The 27,124-nt window shown below is 63.6% G+C and overlaps 1 protein-coding gene across 1 annotated transcript in view; it reads left to right on the forward strand.

The window, feature by feature from the left end:
* LOC119100098 (unconventional myosin-Vb) overlaps positions 1-27,124 on the forward strand; it is a 94,361-nt gene that overhangs the window by 17,425 nt on the left and 49,812 nt on the right. The window contains exons 6-27 of the mRNA XM_037223212.1: positions 366-542; positions 1,408-1,631; positions 1,953-2,084; positions 2,846-3,061; positions 3,337-3,477; positions 3,945-4,151; positions 4,499-4,597; positions 4,930-5,126; positions 5,741-5,852; positions 6,152-6,363; positions 6,599-6,773; positions 7,170-7,391; positions 8,099-8,275; positions 8,494-8,635; positions 8,832-8,998; positions 9,536-9,643; positions 9,991-10,119; positions 10,511-10,657; positions 11,171-11,296; positions 11,728-11,879; positions 13,333-13,540; positions 16,079-16,172. Of these exons, the coding sequence (XP_037079107.1) occupies positions 366-542; positions 1,408-1,631; positions 1,953-2,084; positions 2,846-3,061; positions 3,337-3,477; positions 3,945-4,151; positions 4,499-4,597; positions 4,930-5,126; positions 5,741-5,852; positions 6,152-6,363; positions 6,599-6,773; positions 7,170-7,391; positions 8,099-8,275; positions 8,494-8,635; positions 8,832-8,998; positions 9,536-9,643; positions 9,991-10,119; positions 10,511-10,657; positions 11,171-11,296; positions 11,728-11,879; positions 13,333-13,540; positions 16,079-16,172 (3,564 nt within the window). The remainder of the gene's footprint in view (positions 1-365; positions 543-1,407; positions 1,632-1,952; positions 2,085-2,845; positions 3,062-3,336; positions 3,478-3,944; positions 4,152-4,498; positions 4,598-4,929; positions 5,127-5,740; positions 5,853-6,151; positions 6,364-6,598; positions 6,774-7,169; positions 7,392-8,098; positions 8,276-8,493; positions 8,636-8,831; positions 8,999-9,535; positions 9,644-9,990; positions 10,120-10,510; positions 10,658-11,170; positions 11,297-11,727; positions 11,880-13,332; positions 13,541-16,078; positions 16,173-27,124) is intronic.

Here is a 27,124-nt window from a genome sequence, read left to right on the forward strand (position 1 = left end):
CAACGACAACATCTCGCGCGTCGGTCAGCAGGCGCCCCCTGGCGCCGCGGGCGGCTGTTCTCGTGCGCTCTAAATGATGAGAGCAACGCGCGAACGCGAAGGAGGCTATTTTGGTGGGACGTGATGTTTTCGTGTTAGGATTTCGAATATTTGTTTGTATCAAATTGGCTGTGACTAATTCGCATCTGAAACAGCGCCAGGAAGCTCGGAATAGGATAGCCCGAATAACGTCATTTGGGGTCGATGCAATCGAATTTCAAGCTCTTGCATTAGTTGTATAACTGTTGTTATGTCCCGTTGTGTTGTTTAGAAATGTTGTAATGACAGCGCGAGCATTGCTCTGTTGATGTTTGTTGTCCTTGCAGGCAAGTTCATCGAGATTGACTTCAACAAGAACTTCAACATCCTAGCGGCCAACATGCGAACGTACTTGCTGGAGAAGTCGCGGGTTGTGTTCCAGGCGCAAGACGAGCGCAATTACCACGTCTTCTACCAGCTGTGCGCAGTGTCGGGCCGCGAGGAGTTCCAGGAGTTGGAGCTCGGTGCGTATCTCGGTCACGGCCAGCCGGGCTGGCTAGGGCTAGCGGTGCGGCTCATGTCTGGCGCCCGAGCCGCTGCCAGTGTGTCCAGTGTGGTGTGGGGACAGGTCGTTGGGAGGTGGCGTGCGGTGCGGGGGGATGGGCGGCAGGGAGACAGAGCTGCGTTGTCGGCCGCTGGTCTGAGACGAGTCGGTGGTGTCAGCGGCGACGGGCGGCCGGTTGGATCGCACGTGAAGCCGGCGGTCGTGAAGCCCGCTGTACCTCCAGCCTTTGGGGGGCCTGGCTCCACCCGGGCCGGGCCGCATCTCTTACCGCACCGCCGCTGCGTCGCTGCGTGCTGATGCGGACCCGGCCCGACCCGACCAGACCCGACTTGATCCGACCTAACCCAACCCAACCTGACCTGGCTCTACGCGGGCCGGGCCGCGTCTCCGACCGCGCTGTCGCTGCGTGCTGATGCGGACCCGACCCGACCCGACCCGACCCGACCCGACCCGACCCGACCCGACCCGACCCACCCGACCCACCCGACCCGACCCGACCCGACCCGACCCGACCCGACCCGACCCGACCCGACCCGACCCGACCCGACCCGACCCGACCCGACCCGACCAGACCAGACCAGACCAGACCAGACCAGATCAGACCCGACCAGACCCGACCTGATCCGGCCCAGCCCAACCTGACCTGGCTCCACGCGGGCCGGGCCGCGTCTCTTTCCGCTCCGCCGCCGTGTGCTGATGCGGACTCGACCCGACCCGACCCGACCCAACTCAACCCAACCTGATCTTGCTCCACCCGGGCGAGGCCGCGTCTCTTTCCGCGCCGCCGCCGTGTGCTGACGAGGACCCGAACCGCGCTCCGGCAGGTCACCAGGATGGCTTCTTCTACCTGAACCAGGGCGAGTCGCCCACCATCAGCGGCGTAGACGACGCGCAGTGTTTTGAGCAGACGCGTGAGGCCCTGACGCTGCTGGCGCTGGACCGGCGGACGCAGACGGCCCTCTTCCGCACGCTGGCCGCCATCCTCCACCTGGGCAACGTCGAGTTCCGCGAGGAGATGAGCGGGGGCGAGGAGGCCTGCAGGGTCTCGGTAGGTCCCCCGGCCCCGCCGTCTGTCGAGTGTGAGGCGGCGGCCGGGCGCCTGTGCGCGTTCTGGACAGGACCCACTGCGAGGGGATGTCGGTATGGGGAGACTGGTTGTAAATGGCGTGGCGGGTGAGGTCGCCTCTAGTATCTCCTTCACGACCCCAGGCGGTTAGATCCTGGCAGTGGACGGTATGGCGAGTGACCTGGCTGCGTTTCCCGGTCGGCTTATGTAGCTCGGGTCTGTGGGCTGGGTCTGTGAACTGCGGTCTGTGCCTCTCGTCGCCAACTGACCTTACCTGACCCGCGCCCCTTCCGCCGCTCACAGAAGGGTGACAAGAGCCTTCCGGTCGTGGCGCGTCTTCTGAACGTGGACCACGAGCAGATCCGGCACTGGCTCTGCAAGCGCAAAATCGTGTCCATGCGGGAGACCTTTACGAAGAGCATGAACCTCAAGGAGGTACGTGGTAGGCCATGCGCTGTGCACTGGCGCTGGCGGGGCTGGCCCGATCCGCCGGTAAATGCTGACGCGATCCTCCGGTGAAAGCTGGCCCGATCCGCTGGTGGGTTCTGGCCGATCCGCTGGTGGATGCCGGCCGATCCGCTGGTGAATGCTGGCCGATCCGCTGGTGAATGCTGGCCGATCCGCTGGGGAATGCTGACCCGATCCGCTGGTATATGCTGACCCGATCCGCTGGTGGATGCTGAGCCGATCCGCTGGTGGATGCTGAGCCGATCCGCTGGTATATGCTGAGCCGATCCGATGGTGGATGCGACCTGATCCGCTGGTGGATGCTGACCCGATCCGCTGGTATATGCTGAGCCGATCCGCTGGTGGATGCGCCGCTGAGCCGGTCGTCCTGCGTGGTCTGTGCGCACTACGACAGACTCGGGGCTGCGGCCCGGGCGTACAGAGAGTGTGCCTGCGAGCACCGCCGTCTCCAGGTGCGGCTCCCGGAGAGTGCACGGGGGCCGTGTATGTTGGCGGCTACACTGTTTGGGAACTAACCGTCCAGTCATTTGGTGAAAGGCTCTACCGCTGTGGTGGTGTGTAGCTGTGTTCGACGGAAGGGAATTGGGAAAAGTCTTCAGCTGTGCGTGTTACCGACGGGCAGAATCTGCCCTCACAGAAGCGAAGTGCCGGCCGCCGCCAGCTGAGTGGGCCGTGGGGCGAGCGGCGCGCGGCCGGACTGTGACGGCCGTTACCCCGTCCTCCGACAGGCCACCTCGTCGCGCGACGCGCTGGCCAAGCACATCTACGCTCAGGTGTTCGCCTGCATTGTGGCGCGCATCAACCAGTGTCTGGAGACCACCGAGAAGGTGTACCGGTTCATCGGGGTGCTCGACATCTACGGCTTCGAGACATTCGAAACCAACAGCTTCGAGCAGTTCTGCATCAACTACGCCAACGAGAAGCTACAGCAGCAGTTTAACCAGGTGACGGCCGCTGTCGCCGACTTCAGGGGACGCTTTTTGTGATGTTGCTGGGGTGCCTTGGGGGTGGGACTCGTGCATTTGCGGTTTTGCGCTCGTAGGATATGTGTTACCAGTTGTTCATAGTTTTGAAAACTTTGCTGAGGGGTAGGCTGGCTTTGTGCTCCCATTCCAACATGGCCTTAATTTTGTCATGTTGTCACCTGGCCTGTCTGTTTCAAGTCTTTTTTCACGCTTTCGAACTAGGAAGGACTATTTAAACTGTGTGTCTGTTTCAGCACGTGTTCAAACTGGAGCAGGAGGAGTACGTTAAAGAGCAGATCGAGTGGACCTTTATCGACTTTTACGACAATCAGCCGTGTATCGACCTGATCGAGACCCGGCTGGGCGTCCTGGACCTGCTGGACGAGGAGTGCAGGGTAGGCCAGCAGACGGGCGTTAGTGGCGCGGTCTGCCACGCGAGTCGGGGTTCGCGCCGGAATGTGGGACAGGCCGGCCCCTGGGGGGAGGGGTGGGAGGGGGGTATCAGTTTGACTCATGGTCTGGTTGTAAGCCAGTGCATTTTGGCTGCATGGTGTTGACCCATGAACAATTTTTGAAGACTGCTCCTGCATAACTACGTATTAGCGGAACTCTGAAATGGGCGTGTTTCAGCGCTTGCGAATTTTCAGTGCAGCGCTGTGTAATAAAGAAGCAAATCCGATACCAGTTTTTGGTGTGTAGGAGTGTCTGAGTGCCTCCAGAACACCAGTGAAGTGTGATGGCTGCGGGCTGCCTTATATCCAGCCGCGACCGACGTGTCGCGGTGCTGCAGCACCCTTCTTCGGCCGTTTGCGCCCCGCCGACGCGGCGGCGGCCTCTGACGACGGGTCTGCCGCGTCGCCAGATGCCGAAGGGTTCTGACCAGTCGTGGGTGGAGAAGTTGTACAGCAAGTGCGCCAAGTCGGGCCACTTCGAGAAGCCGCGGCTCTCCAACTCGGCGTATGTGATCGCCCACTTCGCCGACAAGGTGCAGTACGAGTCGGCCGGGTTCCTGGAGAAGAACCGCGACACCGTGCTGGAGGAGCAGATCAGCGTGCTACGGGCCAGCCTGGTGAGACGGGGGGGAGGAGGGGTGGGGTGGGGGACACCGTGCTGGAGGAGCAGATCAGCGTTCTGCGGGCCAGACTGGTGAGAGGGGGGAGGGGGAGGGGGGGACGGCGACCGGGCGCGGCGGCAGAGTCACTGACTGAGGTTCGGGTGACAGAGCGAGCCGACCCGCCCGCTGAAATACAACAGCAAACGCTTGATGACGGGAGGTTAAAGAGAGGAATAAGGACCGTGCTTGAACCAGTGTGCTGTTTGCCGAACCTGTGTGCCGGTCTGAGCAGAGCAGTGTGTTGGTGTAACCTTCGCCGTCGGAGGAAACTCCTGTGTTACAATTCGCGCGTGTTTCCGTAGGATTCGGTTGTATCGGCGCTTTTCGCTGCTGAAAAGCCGACCGGCAAGACGTCGGCCAAGGCGCCGGCCGTCAAGGCTGGAGCTCAGAACAAGAAGACGGTAAGTTGCGGGCAGATCTCCCGGTGCGCGCCGGCGGGCAGACTAGCCGGCCGTGTGCGTGACATCGAATCCATCGGGCTCCGCGCACTCGCTCCATCACAGGCACTGGCTGCGGTGTGACGTTTTACATGGGCGGCCGTTGGGCAAGTTCGGTCACGCTCTCTATTCTGTTACTTGATGGAGATTTCCTGTTTGACGGAAACTCCTCGTCGCAGGTCGGCTGCCGTTCTCGGGCCTCTCCCAGCATACTGACCTCTCCCGCCCCCAGTCGCAGGTCGGCTCCCGTTGTGGGGCCTCCCCCAGCATGCTGACCTCTCCCGCCCCTGTCGCAGGTCGGCTCCCAGTTCCGGGATTCTCTCAGTATGCTGATGACCACGCTGAATTCGACCACCCCGCACTACGTGCGCTGCATCAAGCCCAACGACCAGAAGGAGGCGTTCGGCTTCGAGCCGCACCGAGCCGTGCAGCAGCTGCGCGCGTGCGGCGTGCTGGAGACTATCCGCATCAGCGCCGCCGGCTACCCCTCCAGGCGAGCAGCCGGCGAGGCCCAGCGTGGGCGACGGGGTTCGGAAGCTGTTTGTAGTTTAAGGGTGTCGGGGCGATGACGAACTGCCGCGGGGGTAAAAGCAATCGCCCTCTATGCCTTCCAGAGAGGAGAATTTTGCTAATTAACTTGCCTATCAGGGTTTGAAAAGCTCACCATGTGGAGGGCGCGAGTTCGGCGCACGGCTTTTGGTGCTCTTCTTCCACCAGCCAATCAGTATGATCTGTGGCGTGGCGTAATAACGCTACCGGGCGTCGCAAAGCAGCCGCTCACAAGATATTATGTGCCTCCCAATGGCAATATCGCCATAGAACTGATGTGTGATACCCAGCCTGGGTATGTGTATCTGGCCTGGGGTATGTGTATCTGGCCTGGGGAGTGTGTATCTGGCCTGGGGAGTGTATTTGACCGGGAGTGTGGGTACCTGGCCTGGGGTGTGTACCTGGTCTGGAGTGTGTTTCCGGCCTGGGATGTGTGTATCCAGCCTGGAGTGTGTGTATCTGGCCTGGGGTGTGTGTGTCTGGCCTGTTCGTCGAAAGCGCCGACAGAAGGCAAGTGCAGACTCGATCGGACTGTTAATTGCTCTCGCCCTATGACAGGTGGTTGTATCAGGAGTTCTTCTATCGGTATCGCGTGCTCTGCACCACCAAGGACATCAAGCGGAATGACATGAGGGCGACCTGCGAAAACATCCTCTCCAATCTCATCAAGGTACCTGACAACTGTAGACAGCTGGTAGTTGATTACCTTGGTGAAAATGAGCTATCGTGTGACGCCCGCGTTTTTGCGTTTTGGCAGGCAACAGGATGTCCAAGATCGTGGTTATTTGGAGAAAAGAATTTGGGTCATTGTGACGAAACTGATGTGACCTGCTATATTTGCGGATTCGGGCCACTGATGCTTTTATATCCGTAAGCAGCGCCTCTCAAAGTCGCTGTCATGTCCACCATGCAAAGGTGGGGTCGCTGTGCGCTGCTCCGCCGCTATCACCAGCGCTGACGCCGTTGCAGGACGAGGACAAGTTCAAGTTCGGTCGCACCAAGATCTTCTTCCGCGCCGGCCAGGTGGCCTACATGGAGAAGCTGCGCGGCGACCGGCTGCGCGCCTGTGGCATCATGATCCAGAAGCACGTGCGCGGCTGGCTGCTGCGCAAGCGCTACCGCACGGTGCGCGGCGCCACGTGCACGCTGCAGCGCTGGGTGCGCGGCTTCCTGGCGCGCAGGTCAGTGGAACCGCTGGCGAGCGGTCGTCCTCGCTGGGTCGGCGACAGGGTCCGCTCGCTCACCGGCAGGACCCGTTCACTGGTGTTGCGTCTCGCTCTCATGTCGGCGTCGCGGTGCCCAGCGCCAGGTGCGCCGTGTGGCGACTGCTGGCACGGCGCGGTGCCCTGCGCTGGCGCCGCGCCCGCCGTGCGCCACCGACTGGCGCCGCTGACGCCTGTGCCGGCTGGCCGGCAGGCGGACCCGACACATGCGACGCACGCGTGCGGCCGTGCTGCTGCAGAGCCAGACGCGCGGTTTGCTGGCGCGCCGCCGCCACCAGCGGCTGCGCCGGCTGGCTGTGGGCCTGCAGGCGCGCGCCCGCGGCCTCTGGGCCCGGCAGCGGTACCAGCAGATGCGCAGAGAACGGGCGGTGAGTGGCGCCGCCCATCGGGCGTGGCGCTGGCTGACACTCCGGTCATTTGGCTGCGAAGCGGTCGGTAGGTGGCCTCAAATGTCGTAACTTTGTCTCCCAGATGTGTTGCTCTGGTGATGTCTTTGTCGATGCAGTCTGCCTTTCCCTCTGCTGAGCGGTGTTGTCCGGCGCCTGTGTACTTAACGTCCATCCTGCTTCGCACTGATGCGTCCCGACATTACGAGCGGTGTACGACCGTAGAAGGCGAAGCGCCCGAAAGATTCAGTACTGAACGACTAGCATGCTTTGTCTCGTGCGTGCCGACCAGGCCGGCCGCCTGCAAAGCGTGCCTCCACCTGATGCTCTCCGCCTGACGCTCTCCGCCTGACGCTCTCCGCTCCCCGCCGCCCGTAGGCCATCACGATCCAGCGCCATGCGCGTGGCCTGCTGGCGCGCCGCCGGTACGCCCACTCGCTGCGCGGTCTGGTGCTGCTGCAGTCGTGCGTGCGCAGGATGGTCGCCCGCCGCCAGCTGAAGGCGCTCAAGATCGAGGCGCGCTCCATCGACCACCAAAAGAAGCTCAACAAGGGCCTGGAGAACAAGATCATCTCGCTGCAGCAGCGTATCACCGAGCTGGTGAGGCGGAGCTGGCCGCCGGCTGCTGTCGGGGTCCGGCTGAAATGCCACCGACGCCAAAAGAGGGCTGAGAGACACGGGCTGTTCTGCGATGCTTGAGACGATTTTTGCTTTGGGGATCGTAATTCTAGACGATTGTCATCCCGGTGTTGTGTAAAAGACGAAGCTGTAGTAGGATATCGGATCCTTCTTTTCGACAGCCTCTTGAACATGGTGACATGAGCACGTGAACGCAAATGTTCATTCCGTAGTGTATATCAAATGCGTCGTGTGCAAATATGGCTGGTGTCCACCAGATCTTGTTGACCACGTAAGTGTTCATGTGAGCTGGACCCACAATTCCATCATGATTACTGCACTCAGTACCTTTGTGGCGAACTCAAAGGTGATTGCTGCTTCCGTTACTCCCGGCGGTGCGCTGACTGCCGGACGGGTTCCGGACCGTGGCGCCGCGCGCCTGCTCGTGCCTCATCCCCGGCGGGGCGGTGACTGTCGGACGTGGTCCGGACCGTGGCGCCACGCGCCTGCTCGTGCCTGACTCCCCGGCGGGGCGCTGACTGTCGGCCGTGGTCCGGACCGTGGCGCCACGTGCCTGCTCGTGCCTCACTCTCCGGCGGGACGCTGGCTGCCGGACGTGGTCCGGACCGTGGCGCCGCGCGCCTGCTCGTGCCTCGCTGTTACCTTACGCCACCTGCGGCGTCCGGCAGTCGGGGGAACACTCGAGCCTGAAGCAGCGCCAGCGCGAGTACGACCAGCTGGCGGCCGAGCATAAGAAGCTGAAGACCGAGTCGGTCGAGCTGCGCCGGCAGGCGGGCCGCCTGGCTGAGCTGGAGGCCGAGCTGGAGCAGCTCCGGCAGCAGCTGGAGCAGGAGCGCTGTGACAAGGTGAGTCCGAGCTGGAGCATCTCCGGCAGCAGCTGGAGCAGGAGCGCTGTGACCAGGCGGGGAAATACTCACTCGTTCTCGTCAGATGACGTCCTGCCCTGTTTGGCGTTGGATTCATGACGTGCACATTGTACAATTGGAGCGGCGTGTCCCCGTTAAGACGCTTGGCGCAGTTGCCATGTTCGTCGCTGACAGTTTACCGTTGTATGCGGCTTCAGGTGGACTTGGTGAACGAGAAGGATCGGATTGAGCGCGAGGGTCAGGATCGCATTCAGCGGCTGAACGAGGAGAACGAGAAACTGCGGCAGCAGATTCTGCAAAACGAACAGGAGAAGCAGGCAAAAGAGAAGGAGTCGAAAGGTGCGAGTCCAGGGACAGGCGTACCTATACGTGTCCTCAAGTTTATCACCAATGCTTTGTTGTTGTTGAGTGTTCTCGTTTGCTATGCTGGAAAAAAACCGATGTGCTTATTCCAGAGACATGCACAAGCCCTGCACATTGAAATCCGTCGCGGGCTGCTCCAGCTTGACCTCTCCCCTCCTCATCCGTCTTTCAGAGCTGCTGAAGACAAAGGTGGACTTGGAGAAGAGCGTGCTGAACGCCGAGCATGATCAGGAGCGCATCGCGTACCAGCGACTCGTGCAGGAGAACGCCCGGCTCGAGCAGCGCAACGAGACGTTGGAGCGTGATCTGCAGCGCGCCCGCGGCGGCAAGACGCACCAGGTGAGCCCGGCGGGCACGGGCCGCCGGCGGCAGTGGTACACCAGGTGAGCCCGGCGGGCACCGGCCGCCCGCGGCAGTGATACACCAGGTGAGCCGCTGGACACCGGTCGCCGGCGGCAGTGGTGCGCCGCGGGCGCCGGACGCCCGTGGCGACGGCGTGCCTTGGCAAAGTCAACACCTGCTCCATTGATGCCGCTCCCAACACAGTCTGGCTTCTCGCGGGATGTTCGGTGGTTGTCAGAGTCTGAGAGTCCCGAAGTATTTGATGTGGGTATATTGTCATAAATAAGTAAACGTATTGTTGTTGAGATACTATGCAGTCTGATGTCCCGCGCTGAGAGACTGCGCAGTCTGATGGCCCGCGTTGAGACTAAAGTCTGATGTCCCGCACTGAGAAACTGCGCAGTCTGATGGCCCGCGTTCAGCGCTGCCCTGCGCTCAGCCTCAACCCTCGGCCCTCGTGCCCCTTCCCGTCTTCGTCGGGCGCGTGTCGTCGCCGTGCGCACTGACCAGTGAGCGGCCGTGCCCGCGTTGCAGAGGTCGTCGAGCAACGTGAGCGGTGCGAGCGAGGCGACCACGGAGGCAGCCCGGGACGACGCTTCCGACCTGCCCAGCATCACCTCCGACCTGCACGACGAGCTCAGCGTGAGCCCCATCCCCAGTCGAGGATGACCCTGCTTGACTGACCCCAGCAAAGCTTTGGCTGTTTGGTAAAGTCCTGCGCAAATGCCCTCCAAATGTAGCACTGTAGCGGACTCATGGTAGTAATGGTGGCGATGGTGCCATCATGACGCTGGTGTTCATGACTGGATCGGTGTGGCCGGGACTTACATGTGTCAGCTGACACCTCTCTCGGTTCCGTGGCATTGTCAGTCCCCCGCTGGCAGTGGCTGGCCCGGCCCGCTGTCCCGCGAGCTGACATTGACAGTGTACCGACACACCGTCAGCCCCAGAGCCGGCCTGCCAGACCGACGCCCCCTGTCCGCCGGCAGGACGTCGGCTACGGTTCGGTGCGGTCCCGCAGCAGCGAGCAGCCTGAGCGCAAGCTGGAGGCCATCGACTGGAGCAAGCACAACGGCAACCCGGACCTGGAGCGCACCATTGTGGTGCCGGAGCGCAAGGTGCGTTCCGTCTGCTGGCAACGACTCGTTAGGGGTGGCCACAGGCTGTACGTACTGTTGCTGATGAGGTCTTGCAATCTCCGTCAGTGCAGCGCCTCTGAATGTTTTGAAGCAAATGCTTCCATTTCATCCCGAGCGCGCAGATGCTTAGTGTCGTTTTTGCCTGGTCTTATAAGCATCTCCCGTTGCATCTTTATTTCCGACCCGCCTGGTCTTGACATGCCTGCCGTGGCAGACATAACGCGCTGTTCCCCGGCCGTGCTGTGGCGGACATCACACGCTGTCGTCTCCCGGCCGTGTTGTGGCGGACATCGCGCGCCGTCCCCCGGCCGCTCTCGGTAACCCCCGTGCGCGAGCGCCACCCGATCGACACGGCCCGCGTGTGCACCAGGCCTCGCCGGACGTCAACCTGGTGCTGAAGCTGCAGCAGAAGCTGAAGGAGGTGGAGACGGAGCGCGAGCGGCTGGCCAAGCGACTGGAGCGTCTGGAGCAGGCCACGCCCGACAGCGAGAACAAGCAGGCGCATGACCAGATCCGGGTGGGTGGGGTTCCAGCCGCCGGCCGCACCAGCCGGAGCTGGCTGGCGCCGGCCGTCGTCTTGTTTTTGCCATTATGTCCTGCTTGAGTCTATTTGGTGAATGCGTTTGTGGGGATTGGTATGCGCCATCGGATGATGAAGTATCTGTGTAGCCATCCCAGTTTAGAAGTTCGTAGTTTCCATCTGGTCAGGGTGGCCAGCTGCGCTGTCTGTGACGTCAGCGCTCCAAAAGACCCGCGCACGCACGTCAGTGACTGACGTCCGTGCGCGGCGGGCTGCTGCGCGCTGCCACGTGACCTCCCCGCCCGGCTCGGCCCCAGCCGTGCCCGTGCGTGGTGGGCTGCTGCGCGCGGGCACGTGACCTCCCCGCCCGGCTCGGCCCCAGCCGTGCCCGTGCGTGGTGGGCTGCTGCGCGCGGGCACGTGACCTCCCCGCCCGGCTCGGCCCCAGCCGTGCCCGGGCGCGGCGGGCTGCTGCGCGCTGGCACGTGACCTCCCCCCGGCCCGCCCTCAGCTGCAGGATCTGGAGATGGAGAACGCCAAGCAGAAGGCCGACCTGCAGAAGCTGCGCCAGAGCATAGCCTCGGGCAGCGGCGATGACCCCGGCAACGATCTGATGCTGCAGTTCCACGCCATCCAGGTGCGTCGGCCGCGCACGGAGACACGCGCCGACGGCTGGGGTCAGCACAGATGCCGCCCCGCTGACCGGCTCCGTGCCCGTCTGTTGAGAATGCCAACGATAGACCGATGCTCAGCAGCGCGTTGAAATGGTGGGAAACATCCGGTCGTATTTGGGATCCGTGTGTTGCTTTGAACACCAGTGTTCGAAGTGATCGTTGCAGTTGCTGCGCTCATAATCATTAGGTCAGCACCAGCTTAAGGCTAGTCGCACATCACTGAGCGTCCCACTCCTCTGGCCTGATCGACGCTGCTGTGACGGCGCTACCGCCGTCCCACTGTCCTGGCCTGATCGACGCTGCTGTGACCGCGTCTTTACCGCCGTCCCACTCTCCGCGCCCGTCTCGGCACTTATCGACACCGCCTGACGCGAGCGTTACGTGCATGCCGCAGGACGAAGTGGAGCGGCGGCGCGAGGAATGCATCCAGCTGCGGACCGTGATCGCCAACAACGCCAGCCTCCCGCTGCGCCGGATGGAGGACCGCGACACGAGCGAGGAGGGCGAGGTGCTCATGGCCTTCGAGACGCAGAAGCAGATCAACAGGTGGGCGCCGACGTCCGTCTCCTCGGACGGTGGGGCTCGGCTGGCGTCCTCTGGCGCGTGGCAGGGTGCGGGGTGGGGCCGTGCGGCGTGCGGAGCCGAACGGTGCTGGCTAGCGATGGACGCTGTGCTACCGTTCACGTGGTGGGTTGAGAACGGGCGGACACCAGTCTGCGGGTGCTGATGGTGTCTGACTCGGCTCAGTGGAGGAAACTTTCGCGTTTGCTGGTCTAGCAATGTGGCTCATTGGCTAGTCTGTCTGCCAGCAGCTGCTCTCGAGTGAGTGTAATGTAGAGTTCCTGCAGCTGCGAAAGAGCTTGTGAAGCAGCCCGCTCGCCAGCGGAGCCGGGCTCACTTGGTAAGGGCCCCGCAAAACTACGTCTGCGCTCTACTCTACACGTGCAGCCAACAGCGCTGCCGTGTGGAGGGCCAGGCTGCCACGGCTTCCGGAATCTTTAGGATGCTTAGAGGGGTAGGTAACTGCTGATCCCATTGCTCTCAATTGTCAAAAAAAAACAAGAAAACGAACCAATTTGCCTTGTTGCAATATATCATGACCTATTTAGTTCGGAGTATTCTAAGCCAACTGATGCCAGCTATCGGTGGGCCCGAAACGGCAGAACCTGTATGAAGAGACAAACAGAGGTATATATATATATATATATATATATATATATATATATATATATATATATAATTTGTTTTCTTCAAACCAGTGATGTGGTCCCAGTAGTCCCATGGTGTCGGCCTGTCTAAATGGAGGAAGACACCCATTTTATTGCAGCTTGGTAGCGAGCGTTGTTATGCACCAAAATGATGCGGGTTTCACGCGTCTCTCATTAAGCTCAACGTTTTATCCTGAACAACAGAGACGTCTGAGTCCATTATTAGGCTTCTTCCCCGCATCAGGGGATACTGTGACAGCTGGCGTGCACTCCGTCACGCCATCCTGAGGTTTTTCCCGTACTTCGCGTGACGGCCCACTGGGTCCTTCGACGGGAGACCCGAGAGAACGTGCCCGCCGCGCGAGCCGCGCCCGCCTCGCGGCGCCCCTGGCCGGCGGCGGCGGCGGCGGCGGCGGGGGGGTCGCGCGCCGGCCGACCGCCGCGTCGTGCGGCTGCGGTGGCCGGCCGGCCGCGGCCGCGGTCGCCGCGACCCCGGCCGGGCCCATGGAGCGGCGCGCCGCCGCCGGCTCTCGACAGTCGCGGCGCCGCTCGGAGCCGCGCGCCGGCGGCGCTCGCCGTGCACGCCGCCGGTGGGTGTGGGGTCGTGACGTCACGCTCCTGGCCCGCTTCATCCCGCGATTGAAGGCCGCGATGTATCCCCGGCTGGCGTGCGAGGTATTTACGCCCCGTATGCCCTCCTGCACGAGCACTGGCGTCGCTGCTCAGAACGCGGGTGCTCCGCTGAGCCAGCGGCGCGCTGACCGGCGCCCGTTGTGTGGCGTCGCCTGCAGGCAGCTGGCGGAGGAGCTGCACCTGGAGAAGGAGGAGCGCGTGCGCCTGCTGCAGATGGAGGCCGAGTACCGCGAGGAGCTCAGTCATCTGAAGGCCGACAACGACCGCCAGCAGCGACTCATCAGCCAGAACCTGGGCCAGGCGCAGCCCGGCCAGAACGAAGCCATCATGCTGCACGAGATCACGCGGCTCACCTCCGAGAACCTGGTGAGTGGCACCGCCCGCCCGCTCTTACTGCTGTCGGCCCGCCCGCTCTGGCCGCTCTCGGGCCGCCCGCTCGGGCCGCTCTGGGCCTGCTCTCGGCCCGCCCTCTGAAGCCACTTTTGGCTCGCCCGGCGGCCGCTGCTGCTCGCCCCCCGTCCGTTTGAGTGGGCCACGCTGGTAGGACAGGTGCGGTCCCTTCTGTGCGCTTTCTTGTCAGGCTGGACAGGCAGTGTAAGGCTGCAAGATAGGCGACCTTGATTCTGGTGAGAGGCAACACAAATAGGCTGCATGGTTAAGTAGTCCATGCTTTCGAACCATCCAGTCACCGATGTTATTTTAAACCAGTGCTTGATGTGAGGGTTGATTAGGAGCAGGTTCACGTACGGTATTTGTTGAATCCGGCTAGAACGGTCGGCAGTCAGCCGTCCAGTCCTGCCGTACGCCCCCCATGGCGGTGTGAGGTGCCCGACCACACAGCTGACGCCGTGCCGACGGTTGGCGTGAGCGACCGGCCCGTCTCGCACCACCAGGCGCCTTTTCTGAATTCATAGCTGGGACGTGGCAGACTTTCTCGTTAGAGTTGGCGCACGCGACCGACAGCCAATCCTGAGCCTGGAGCGACGCCGCCGCTCGTCTCTTCCGCCCGCTGGTGACGAGTCTCCGGTCCGTTCGGCCGCTGCCCTGTCATTAGCTGGGGCGATGACGCACATGTCGGTAGGGTGACTCATGGAGCGTGCGTCATTGGAATAGGTTCGTGTCTCCTTCACTTGTATTGGTTAGAGTGGCGGAAGTGACGGACAGCGCCTGGTCGCATTGTGATGAGCGGCTTGGCGGTGAAGCGCCTGGGCGCGGTGTCCTTCGTGGTCTGGACCCCACTCCAGTGATGGCGGGCGGGCGGCCAGTTCTCCGCGATCTCATCCCCTCCCCCCCCCCCCACACACACCAGCTGGTGTCGGCCGGCGGCGGTCCTCCGCGGCTCGCACCCGTGCCAGCCGCCGCCCGTCAACCGCCCCTCCCCGGCAGCCGGACGGGACGCGCGCGCTGTAGTGGTGTGGCGTGACGGCGCCGGCCGAGAGCGGCGCTGTGGCTTCCCGCCGGTGGTGCGTGCGGCCGTCTGTGACTCCGGTGCCGGGCTCGTCGTTGTGCGAAGGTCCGGCGGCGCTGTGGGCTCCCGCCGGTGGTGCGTGCGGCCGTCCGTCGCTACGGTGCCGGGCTGGCCGCTGTGCGAGTCCGGCGGCGCTGTGGGCTCCCGCCGGTGGTGCGTGAGGCCGTCTGTGGCTCCGGTGCCGGCCTGGCCACCCTGCGAAGGTCCGGCGGCGCTGTGGGCTCCCGCCGGTGGTGCGTGCGGCCGTCCGTCGCTACGGTGCCGGGCTGGCCACCCTGCGAAGGTCCGGCGGCGCTGTGGGCTCCCGCCGGTGGTGCGTGAGGCCGTCTGTGGCTCCGGTGCCGGCCTGGCCACCCTGCGAAGGTCCGGCGGCGCTGTGGGCTCCCGCCGGTGGTGCGTGCGGCCGTCCGTCGCTACGGTGCCGGGCTGGCCACCCTGCGAAGGTCCGGCGGCGCTGTGGGCTCCCGCCGGTGGTGCGTGCGGCCGTCCGTCGCTCCGGTGCCGGGCTGGCCGCTGTGCGAGTCCGGCGTCGCTGTGGGCTCCCGCCGGTGGTGCGTGAGGCCGTCTGTGGCTCCGGTGCCGGCCTGGCCACCCTGCGAAGGTCTGACGGCGCTGTGGGCTCCCGCCGGTGGTGCGTGAGGCCGGCTGTGGCTCCGGTGCGGGGCGGCCGCCCTGCGAAGGCCCGGCGGCGCCTTGTTCGGGATGATATGCGGCAGAGTGGCCTGGGCTGAACCGCGGTGCCAGAGAACCTTGAGACGGGTCTGCTCGCGGCGGTTCGTCTGTGTCGGGGTCTTGACGTGGGGAACGGACTAGCCTGTGATGTGTATGCAGATCCGCTGAGGGTTCTGCCTGTACAATGGAGGCTGCTGGACGGTTTGAGCTGGGCTTTTGGCCTTAACAAGGTAGGCCGAGCGCATTTGTGCCTCATTTTGCCCGCATCTCCTCATACTGTCCTGCCAAATAGCACATGGCTCAGAATTTCGTTGAGCTTTCCAAAAATTTTTATGTTGGTCAAGTCCCCGTTGTTTAACAAGTCCCCTTGTTTAAACGATTTCGGTAAAAATTCCTGAGGCCTTTTGTCAGGTCCGTAGAACGCTCCCGCGGCCAGTCCGGGAACCACGCGGCCCCGCATCCGCATCTGGCGCGGCAGAAAACCAGTCAGCACGCCGGCGTGGGGCGGGAGCCACCAATACCACCCGTCTCGGACGTGAAATGCCTTCGAAATTGTAATAAACCGATTTGTTAAAAACAGGTCCATGGAGCGCATTTCGTCAGAAACTTAACATATTTGTGGTAAGCCTTTGGACATCGCGAACAGCCTGACGGCAATGGTGGCGGACTGATGGGCCGGAATTTGAGCCAATTTTTTTCAGGTATAAGTATATCACAAGTTCGTTGGCTGTAATGATAACCGCTGTGTGTGCTCTTTCTTGCAGGACCTGCGGGAGAAGATTGATAATCTTGCGGAGCAGGTCAAGAAGTACAAGAAGCAGCTGAAGCTGTATGCCAAAAAGCTCAAGGACATGGGAGGTAGGTCAGCAGAGTCGCAACTTCCTGCGCCGCACGGGCGTCCGCGAGGCGACACTGTGGCCTGCCGCGCCGGACTGGCGTCCGTGGGGGCGGAGTGGGGGGGGGGGGGGGGGGGGGGGGCAATGTGCGGCCCGCTGCGCTGGGCAGGCGTCCGTGGGCGACGCTGTGCGGCCCGCTGCCCCGGACAGCACCGGACAGGCGTCCGTTGGGCGACACTGTGCGGCCCGCTGCGCTGGGCAGGCGTCCGTGGGGCGACACTGTGCGGCCCGCTGCGCTGGACAGGCGTCCGTGGGCGACACTGTGCGGCCCGCTGCGCTGGACAGGCGTCCGTTGGGCGACACTGTGCGGCCCGCTGCGCTGGACAGGCGTCCGTGGGCGACACTGTGCGGCCCGCTGCGCCGGACAGCACCGGACAGGCGTCCGTTGGGGGACACTATGCGGCCCGCTGCGCTGGGCAGGCGTCCGTGGGGCGACACTGTGCGGCCCGCTGAGCCGGAGAGGCGTCCGTGGAGCGACACCGTGTGTCGGGTTTCAACTCGAGCGGCCCGGTCGCGGCTTAACTCGGCCTGGTTGCGCCGCCGTGCGGTGGTCGTGACCCGCCAAGTCGGACGAGGGTCGGCACGGCACGTGGGAAAACAACACGTGCAGCTATATTTGCACTGCAGCTGGTGCAGATGTGCTCTGCACGTACGACCAGTATAAGTGCGGTCTGCTCAACATCTCGCTTAAAGTCTCTGCTAGAATTAAAGCAGATCATGAAGCGCAAGCCATGATGACGGATCACATAGCAGATGCACATGGTTTCCATCTGGCGCAGTGCTGTTGTCTGAGGCTGCCAATTGTCATTCCGTACGGTGGGACCGATCTGGCTTTGCCAGGCTACAGGCCGGCCGCTGTTTATTTGTCCTTTGTAAATCCCATAACAACATTGGTATGAATCTCTGTAATCGTCACTGATTGGTCGACTGGTCTGCAGCCAGCCAACATAAGAGACAGTCTGGATATTACGGTAAGTACTGCAGCGCTTGTCTCTCGCACAGCACGCCCTTCTCCCCGCATCGCACGGCAAAGAGCGGCAGGAGTGTCATTTCTTATCTGTGTCAGCTGTCTTAAGCAGGCACTAAAAATTTGACACCAAAATTATCGTACGAACAATTAGTTAAGTAATGGCAAGGCGCACAAAAGCCAGCACGATGGCGGATTAGATCCGGCCGCTTTGGGGCCGTCAGTCATTTATCGGATCCGTGGTATGCGTTACGCGCAGCGGCGCCATCAATGGTAGATTGTTTGATCAGTGGCTTCCGGCAGGGGTCATGCTCTTTGTGCATGCATATTTGTGACGGGTTGTGACGTTCATTCGAGTTTCATCTGACGTTTGTCTCATCTAACACGGCACTTGGGCGTGCTGTGTCGTGAACTTTATCTTGTTCGGATGGGGCGTGCTGTGTCGTCAACTTCGCCTTGTTCAAACGAGGGCTTGCTGTGTCGTTAATTTTGTCTTTTTTTAAATGATGCCGCAAGCAAGAGCGGAAGACGTGCCGTCCATCCCATATCTGAAACGGGAGCTTGGCCGCAAAGCATGCTGTCAGGGCAGTATCGCTTTGGAAGGGGTAGCTTGTTCTCGTGGCTGAAGGTGCTGGGAGCGGGTGCTGGATGCGGTAGTGAAGCACGACGCGGGGACTGATCCTGACCTGTGTGGTGCGCGGGACATGATGCCCTCGTCAGCGGGGGATTAGTGCCACTGACGGCACACGTGCGGTGCTGGTGACCCTGACGCAAGTTTGCATGAGGTCATCGACCGAAGGCGATGGGTGAGACGAGGAGGCGAAGACGATGGGTTCCTAACAGCGGTTTTGAAAAGGGTCGTAATCGAGACTGCGGTCGGTAGCAAGGGCGTCCTCCTGCCAGTGTGGCGAGGTTATGCCCTCCCGCGAGATCCGGCCGTAGGGTTTCGGGCGCGTTCATCTCAGGAAAGGCTGGACGATCCCGTCACGGGGGGGGGGGGGGGGGGGGGACATTACTGGAGATCGGGGTCAGCGGGCCGCCGGGCGCCCGGCCGGCCAACGAACTGAGCGTAATTGGAGACCCCTCCGCCGGCCCGGAGGATTAGCGCCGACTGGCGTCCGATTGAAAAACAGGGCCGGCCGCGCGGCGGTGGCGGCGCGCCGCGCGGCCGGCGGCGCCGCCGCCACCACCGTAATTGATGTACGTGTTATTGGCGACAGTGAATGGCCGCGGCACCGCGGGGGCGGCCGCCTCGCCCGGGCCGTCCGGGTCCGGCCGGCGGCCGCCGTCGCGCCGGGCCGGGCGGCCGGGCTGCTGGCCCCGCGCCGGACCGCGGGTCCCGGCGCTGACTGACCACGGGCCCCGGCTGCCCGACATGACGCAGAGGACGGCACGGGATATCAGCGATAGCGCAGAGCTGGTAGTTTGGGCGCTGCCTTACTCCGCTGTGCCTCGAAAGTCGTACGTTCGAGCGTGAATGCTGGCCTAGCAGGGGCGTCACTGTGTTCTTTCGAAGGACTAACCCAAGAAGGCAGGCGCTCTAACCAACAGAGCTGTCGGGATGAGCTATGGTGCGCTTCGGACGGAACGGTGTGAAGTCCATTTCCTCGGTATGTCTCTCACCTGGTTGCGCTACAGAAAATGATATCGACGGAAGTTATCGTCCCTTTGGAAGAAATCCTTTGGTAGTGCTGGCGGATTTTTTTTCTCAAAGAAATCTGACCAAGAGCACAGTTTTCAAACGTCAGTTTTTCTCAGTATGACGAATAATTTAGCAATAGCATCGTTTAACCACATCCTCCTGGTGTGCTAAAGGACAATTGTTTTCAGCACAGAGAGCTCATAATGTCAAAACACTGCTAGTTCAAGACATTTCTGGTTTATGCAACTTTCAACACGTGTCACAGCGTTGGTCCACTGCTTTGCCAACGGTCGCTGGTGACAGTCACCAGCTACATTTACCTTGTATGTCTTTCCCATTATCCACATGTCGGTTGAGAAGCTGTTGCATTTCAGGTTTATTTGTTATATAGGTACGTTCTTACAGTGTACACAAGTCTGTTGTATAGCCTCTATACTGGTCAGGTCACGCCATTCTGCATAAAGCATCTTTTTCTCGTCACCATTGATGAGTGCATAAAGGCACTTTTTCGGTGATCACTACAGCTGGTCGATTTACTAGGATTTTTATTTGGTTCTCGTCCCTTTCTAAGCTTTACATAAATGCAGCTTCACATCGCCTTTAAGTGGGAGGGATCAAACAAGTTTTGGAATCGACCAAATATTTGTTAAAAAGGCGCTTTGTATGTTGACATCGTGAACTTAGCTTAAAGGGGCCGAAATCTGGAGAGAGCTCATAATTTGGAGATAGTTTAGGTCTACCATATCGTCTCAGCTACCCCTCCCCCTTAGACTGATTTAAAAAGTGACACTCACAAAAGTGGCCTAGTGTTTCATCTACATTCGCGTCAATGACCGCGCTCCGGCGTTGATTCGGATGTGTCGCTGAGAGACCCCGGGTCATGCGTTCCGGACGGCATCGGCTGGCATCCGTGGTCCTATGGTCCAGTACTGCGCGCCGCGCACCCGTCGGCTCCGCGGCACGTCTGCCGCCGCTGCGGTCGGTGGCGCGGCCGGCGCCCGTCGGCAGAGGTCGGCCGCCGCTGACCCCGGCCCCGGCCCCGGCCGGCCGTCGGTCCCCGAGCGCGCGGCCACCGCCGGGGCGCGGCGAGAGCGCCATCGACGCCATGGCACGCCGGGGTCACATCGGTCGCCGGTTTGTCAGACGGCCGTCGCCAGCCGGCCGGGTCCCCGCGACGCTGTTGACCGCGATGGCCCACTTCATGTGCGCCGCCGATTCTCATGTAAATGACGGTTGGTGCGGCCGCGGCGGCCGCTCGGTTTTCGCCCGTGTTGGTTTTATTTCCCGGTCCAGCCCTTTATGATGATAATGCCGCTGGCCCCGGTGACCGGAGTACGTCTTGGGCGCCGGCCGCCGCCGCCGCCGCCGCCGCCGCCGCCGCCGCCGCCGCCGCCGCCGCCGCCGCGCGTTCCGGCCGTCCGCCCGGCAGTCGCCGCGCCGCACGAGCCGCTCGCACACGCCACCGCGTTGCGCTTCAGACGCGGCGCCGCGCGCCAGGCGGCGGACCGAGCTCGGGTTGTGTGCCGAGGAGGGCGTTCGGCGCCGGCAGCTGATGTCCTGGTCTCCGGTGCCGTCGGTGACGGGTCAGATCGGCACTTCGTGCTAGTGTGTTGTGCGGTGGGAGACTGCGGGCGCGTGACTGCAGGAGGGACTTGCCGGACGCGCCGTGCGGGACTGCGGCGGTGTCCGGCGTTTTGTCGCGCTTCACGGCGGACAGCCGTGAGCTGATTGTGAATCGCAAGGTATGTACGAATGTGCCTTTGCTTTGTTCTGGGTGGGGCCCCACTCTGCATTTTGGAGCTGATTTTCCAGGGGATAGATCGAACCAATGTTGCCTTCGAGTGCGAAACGCCTGTTAGATTATAAACGCCTGATGATCACTGGCTTCAAAACTCAACGCATTCCATTTCAGTTATGTTGTGTGATGGCTGGCCCCGTTTTGCGGACCTGGGCCGCTGCGGGCCGCCCTGGTGTGACGTACCAATAGCTATTCAGCTTGTCAGTCGGCTGTCACTCGAGGCGATCCCATGTCTCGCGGTTTCACGCGCTATATTTACATATTCTCCCGTCGCCTGTTTTCATTACTTGTGCCAAGACGTCGGCTATTGTAGGGACCGGTTGACGTTTGCCTGGGCCGGCGATACTGCTGTATTTTGTCCTGGTAACGCGTTCAATAACGCTAGGGATGATACCCTAAACCCGCGCCGTGTGTCGAGATATAGCCGGTGCGCGGGGGCGGGGGACTGTACTGTGCGCTGACCGGGGGAGCGCGTGGCTGGCCATCTGTGGCCTCCCACCCATCCGCGGACCGTCCGTGGAGCCGACCGTCGAGCGTTACGCCTTGTTTGGCGCGGCGGCCGCTGCTCGGGAGACGCCGGCCCGACGGCTGCAGCGCGCACGGCACGGGGTCGTCCGGGCCGGGCGGGCCGCCCAGCAACGGCGGCACGCGACCGGCCGGCACCCGCCGGATCGGGCCGGGCCGCCCAAACACGGTGCGAGGAGCCGTGCTTCAGGTCGCAGTTTGCGTGCGAGATCGGTCGTCGGGACGCGCGTCTGAATTCCTTGCGAGCGCTGCGGGGGTAACTCTCCGCCGGTTAAATTGTCATCCGTTTGCTCGCATCCACAGCAACCAGCGCCGGCGGATGCTGCAGTGCGTATCCCTGTCGAGGGGGCACTGCGGCACTGCGCCGCCAGCCGGCTCCAGGGACTTAAGCGCGGGCGGCGCCGCTCGTGGAACTGGCGCTGTCGTCTGTGACGGGCCGGGCGAACGGCGCCGCTCGGCGCTCCGGCGCTCGGGCGGGCTGGCGGGCCGTGAGGCCGCGGCCCCGCTGCCCTCTCATTATCTGCTCTCCATTACCGTTTTTGTGCGTGATGGGCTCACGCATAGCGTGCCGGGATAGGAAACGAGGAGAGGGAGCAGAGCTGAACCAACACTGCGCGTTGTAGTTCAGAGCAGAGCAGAGCACGGGATGGGAAGAGGAAGTAACAGAGAGCGGAAAAAGAAGAGAGAATATGACAGGATAGCATAGCATCGCGCAGCACACCACAGCACAACACATGGCAGGACAGGACAGGACAGGACAGCAGAAAGGGCAGGGCAGGGCAGGGCAGGGCAGGGCAGGGCAGGGCAGGGCTGGGCTGGGCTGGGCTGGGCTGGGCTGGGCTGGGCTGGGCTGGGCTGGGCTGGGCTGGGCTGGGCTGGGCTGGGCTGGGCTGGGCTGGGCTGGGCTGGGCTGGGCTGGGCTGGGCTGGGCTGGGCTGGGCTGGGCTGGGCTGGGCTGGGCTGGGCTGGGCTGGGCAGGGCAGGGCAGGGCAGGGCAGGGCAGGGCAGGGTAGGGTAGGGTAGGGCAGGGCAGGGGAGGACAGGACGGGCAAGAAAAAGACAGGGATGTGAGAACAGAAGCGAAGGTGAGGACATAGAAGAGACAGAGACAGACAGAGACATGCAGGCAATCAGACAGGCGCGCAGGACATGCGTGAGCTGTTAACGTTTCCGTGTTCGTGCGGATGATCGCGTGTCTGTCTGTTATTGGCCATTGAGAGCCATCAGCGGGCTGTTAGCATCAATCGACGGCTGGTCCGCATGCTGTACCTTCAGCTGCAGCCTGGTGCGTTGTTCGATTGGGGCCTCTCGGCGGCATGATATCGCCCACCGGCCCATCCCCGCGTGTCGGCCGGCGCTGGGCCGGCAGCACTTCTTGCGCGCCGCGCGGCCTCCCGTGTCAGGCGCTGCGTCACCGGACGGCTCCCGCTGTCAGGCGCTGCATCACCGGACGGTTCCCGCTGTCAGGCGCTGTGTCACCGGACGGCTCCCGCTGTCAGGCGCTGCGTCACCGGACGGCTCCCGCTGTCAGGCGCTGTGTCACCGGACGGCTCCCGCTGTCAGGCGCCGCGTCACCGGACGGCTCCCGGTCCGTGTCACGGCGGGGTCGTCACTCGCCTTGAGCAGGCCGGCGGGCAGAACGCACCAGAGGCACCGGATACCGCCACGCGCCGGTCCGCGGCCGCGCTTGGCTGCGACTCGCGCTTCCACCGGCGCCGCCCTCCCCACTCGCGGTCGACACGACCACGCCAGCTCGGCGGGACGCTCGTGACGAGCTGGGCTTGCGTGCCGGGCCGCGACGGCCCCATCCGATGTCTGCCGCCGCCGGCCGGCCGCTATCGGGGCTGGCGTTATCGGGCCGGGTCTCGGCCGATAGCCGGCGGCCGGGGCGCCGCTGCCGCAGCGGAGCTGCTGTGCGTGAGACGAGGCAGGTGCGACGCTGCCGGAGCGTGCGACGACGGACGGCGCGGCGAGCGTGACGCCCCGCCGGCGCCGACAGAAGGCGACCTGAGCTGTGTCGCGACGTGGCTGGGAGTGTTTCGTGGACGGCGGCGGCGACAGACGCGGCGTGGGGCTCCCGGCCCGCCTGCGGGACCGCCCGTCGCTCGGTCTGGCAGCGACTGTGACCGAACGGCGGTGACATCCGGTCCGGCGGCGCTGCTCAGCCGGCGGGCAGCGCTCAGCGGCCACCATGCTCGGCTTCGACCGCGCCATGGCCGACCCAGACATGGCCGAGGTGGTGGCTGAGTCGGAGCGCCTGGGCGGCGACGACGAGGGCGCGCTGGGCGAGCTGGTCAGCTCATGGCTAGGCCTGGGCGCCGGCGCGCCGGCCGTGCTGCAGCTGGATGACCAGGGCGTGGCTGCGGCCGACCCGCTGGACCCGGAGAGTGACGCTGCCCCGCCACCGCTCTCGGCGCCCAACCCCGCCGACGGCGACGGTGACGGCGCGACGCCGTCGTCTCTGGCGGCCGCGCAAGTCGCATCTCCGGCCGCAGCGGCCGACTCTCCGGCCGCGGCGGACGGCTCTCCGGCCGCGGCGGACGGCTCTCCGGCCGCGGCGGACGGCTCTCCGGCGGTCGGCACGTTCCGTGAGCGGCTGGCCAGCCTGTTCAGCCGGTGGCAGTGGCAGGCAGCAGCCTCGCCTCCCGTCAGTGTGCTGCAGACGCCGCCGCCTCCCGCGCCGCGGCCGTCGGTCGCTCCGCCGCTGGAGCAGACCCGCTCGCCGGCCGCTGCCGCCGCTGCCGCCGCTGCCGGCGCCGGCCGGCCGGACCCGATCCTGCTCAACCCGGGGCTGCTGGAGGTGCTGGAGGGTCGCGCACTGCAGGAGCCGCCGCCTCCGCCGCCGCTGCTGGACCGTCGGCGTCGGTCGGGCGTGGCCGCGGTCGGCCGGCTGCTGCCGCTGCCGCTGCTGCAGCTGTCGCACAGTCAGTTGGCGCGGCGTCGCTCGGCCCCGGCCCGACGCAGTGACGCCGGTCGCTTCTGATGCGGTGGCCCGCTGGTGTGGTGGAGGTGGCCGTGGCGTCCGTGGGACTGACGCTCAGTGTCGGGACAATCAGTGGCTGGCCGCCGTGCTGCTTATGTGGCTGCTGGCTGGGGCTGGTATACTGGCAGGGATTTACAGTGTATAGATCCTGACCTTCCTATAGACTAATGCGTTGTGTTGTATATAGACCAGAACATGGGACAAAGTGAGACGGCGCGTGCCACGAGGTGGAGGTGGCGGGACTGCCGCCGCCACCTGACTGGAGTGGGCGCGTCAGGCGCCGGTCACGCGGCAGTCAGCCCGGTGCGCCCAGGACAAGGCTGGTCCATAACCCGATCTGTGCGAGACCGTGGCTGAACCTCGGCTGGCGCGCGCCCGAGCCTCTCTCCGTGCGAGCTGACTGACACTGGGGCGCGGCATCTGGCCTCTGGCCGCAGGGCTCCGAGTGGCTTCCGACCAAGTTCCTCAGCGGCGCCAGTATCCGCCGTCGGCGGTGAGATGATTTGAACAGCAACGTGGCTTATGGCACGGGCATGGGAACGGACAGGCTTCGGCAATCTTAGCTGTTGCCATATGATGTGTTTGTGGCGATGGTCGAACATCGCAAATTGCTACCGCTGCCGTCTGACCGGGGGTTTGCTGGTTTGCTGCCCGCCTCTCTGACCCCGCTGGTACGCCTCCGTTCTCGGCCGGCGCGCGCTGGACAGTGTTGGCTTGTGCCGCTTCCGTTGTATTTCCGGCCGTGTGACTCGGCTGCTGGTCATATCTCAGTCACAGCCGCGGTGTGACTGCGGACGGGTTTTCAGCCAGACCTGGGACGACTCCCTGCACACAGTCCTCCCCTCGATGGGCCGCCATTCGACGTTCTCTGGTCGCCGCCGTGGCGTGCTCTGCATCAGACGTTCTGTGGGTCAGCGGGCCCGTCAGGGAACCCGCATTTTAAAACCCCGGCGCGGGCTGCAAAGAAGAGGATCGAATTATTGCCTGCTGTGCGCGGTCTGTCCTCCCGGGCATCGAGGCGGCGCTAAGGTTCTGCTGGCTCGGCCTGGCCGCGGAGCCCGCCGTGGCCGTACTGCAGCGCGGCTTCGGGCAGCGGCGGGGTGGAAGGCCTCTGCCCGTGTCGGCCGGGCCCCGGCTCCGGCGGAAGCGTCTGTCCGGCGGCCCGGCCGGGCCGAGTTCCTGCCGCCGTCACCGGCAGCGGCTGGCTGTCCCAAGTGGCGGTCCGTTACCCGCGACCTGACCTCCGGCGGCGGGGTCACACGGCGCCGCCCGAACCCGCCCCGTCATCGGCGGCGGCGCTGGCGGTACGCGCCGCGTCCGAGCCGCCGGCGGGCGGCCGAGTCGCGGCTCGAGCTGGCCGGTCTCACGCTCGTGGCGGGGCTCGGCTGCGGTGGGCGGCGCGCGGGCTGGTGGAGGCCGAGGGCGAGCCCCGCGCCGAGACGTGTCGCCGGACTGCGGCCCCGCGCCGAGACGTGTCGCCGGACTGCGCCCCGCGCCGAGACGTGTCGTCGGGCTGCGGCCCCGCGCCGAGACGTGTCGTCGGGCTGCGGCCCCGCGCCGAGACGTGTCGCCGGACTGCGGCCCCGCGCCGAGACGGTGCGTGTCGCCGGAGGGGAGGGACTCGGTCGTTAAAAGGGGTTTGTGATTCGCCGTGCGCTCCGACGCAACCCTTCCCCCCTCTCCCCGAGCTCTCCGCCAGCAAACAGAGTGCCCTGCGGAGCTCCCCGAGCACGACCATTCGGCGCTGGTTCGGTAGACGGCTGGTCACTGGCGCTGCACTTCCGCTGACCTGACCCCGACTGCTTTCGACGAAGTCGGCCGGTTACAGGCGACCTTGCTTCCGGTCGTTAGATGTCCTGTTATCCTGGGCGACACGCCGGTGATGCTACCTGCGTTGAGGTGGAGTCTGCTCATGGTGTTTCCTGCAAGTGCCATGACAAGGTGGCGAAAACCTTGCCTTAAGGCAATGGTTAGGTCAAACGGGGTCACGGCAGCCGAGGACCAGGACGGCCGAATCGTTGCATAAATGCAGCATGTACCATGCAAACGCGTTGCAGTCTCAGGAAGGCAGTGAACCGTGGTGGATTAGCATGTACTTGACCCATTTTGATAAGCTGCGGTGGTCTAAGGGTAGGGATAGAAGGGTTGTAACGTTCCGAAACATTTCAAGTGACTCTGCGTTCTGTGATAGCCCATTAATCATATAACTAGTCGTATCCTTTGCAACGGGAATCGCATGCATGTATGTGATCGTGCAGTCTTCTAGTTTTCCCAGATCTAATGACTTAATTGGACTATGCGTTGGCGGGATGTGCCGTAGTTCAGCGGCGCGCGGCCCCATTCTTCAGGCTATTGCAAAGTAACGGACAATTTCCCCTAGTCATAGACACATTGACGAATGACCGGGGTTGAATGGCGGCGAAAGTCAACAGCACGGCCGAGCGTTGCGTGCTTTGGCGCTGCGGCCGGCTGATTGAAGGCCGGTGGTGCTGCAGTGGCGCGCCGCGGGCGGCGTGATGTGGCCATGTCATGGGCCGGCGCCCCGTCCGACCCCGGTCCAGGCTCGGTAACCTCACGCCTGCGCTCCGCTGCTTCGGAGCCCTGTGTCCCGAGTCCAGTCCGGAGCCCGAGCCCGAGCCCGAGCCTGAGCCTGAGCCTGAGCCCGAGCCCGAGCCCGAGCCTGAGCCCGAGCCCGAGCCCGAGCCCGAGCCCGAGCCGAGGCCGGCCCCGGTACCCCCCGTCCGCTTCTGCATGGCCGCTGCACGTTAGAAGGTGTTGTCCCATGCCGCGTGTCTCCTCCATGTTGTGTGCTGTATTTCTGTCCTGGTATCGTGACGGATAATGCTGGAGGACCAGATGGGAGACTGAGGGCTGTCATCTGAATACTAGTCGCATGCGCCTGCGGTCTGGTGAGATCAACTTTGCGCTCTGACGTTATTGTGACTGCAGGCCTGTGCTGTGTTCAGTCCTGTCCACGGTCAGCTGCCGGCTGTCTCTCT

The sequence above is a fragment of the Pollicipes pollicipes genome, unplaced genomic scaffold (assembly GCF_011947565.3).
Source record: "Pollicipes pollicipes isolate AB1234 unplaced genomic scaffold, Ppol_2.1 Scaffold_4881;HRSCAF=5763_pilon_pilon_pilon, whole genome shotgun sequence".
Taxonomy (NCBI): Eukaryota; Metazoa; Arthropoda; class Thecostraca; order Pollicipedomorpha; family Pollicipedidae; genus Pollicipes; species Pollicipes pollicipes.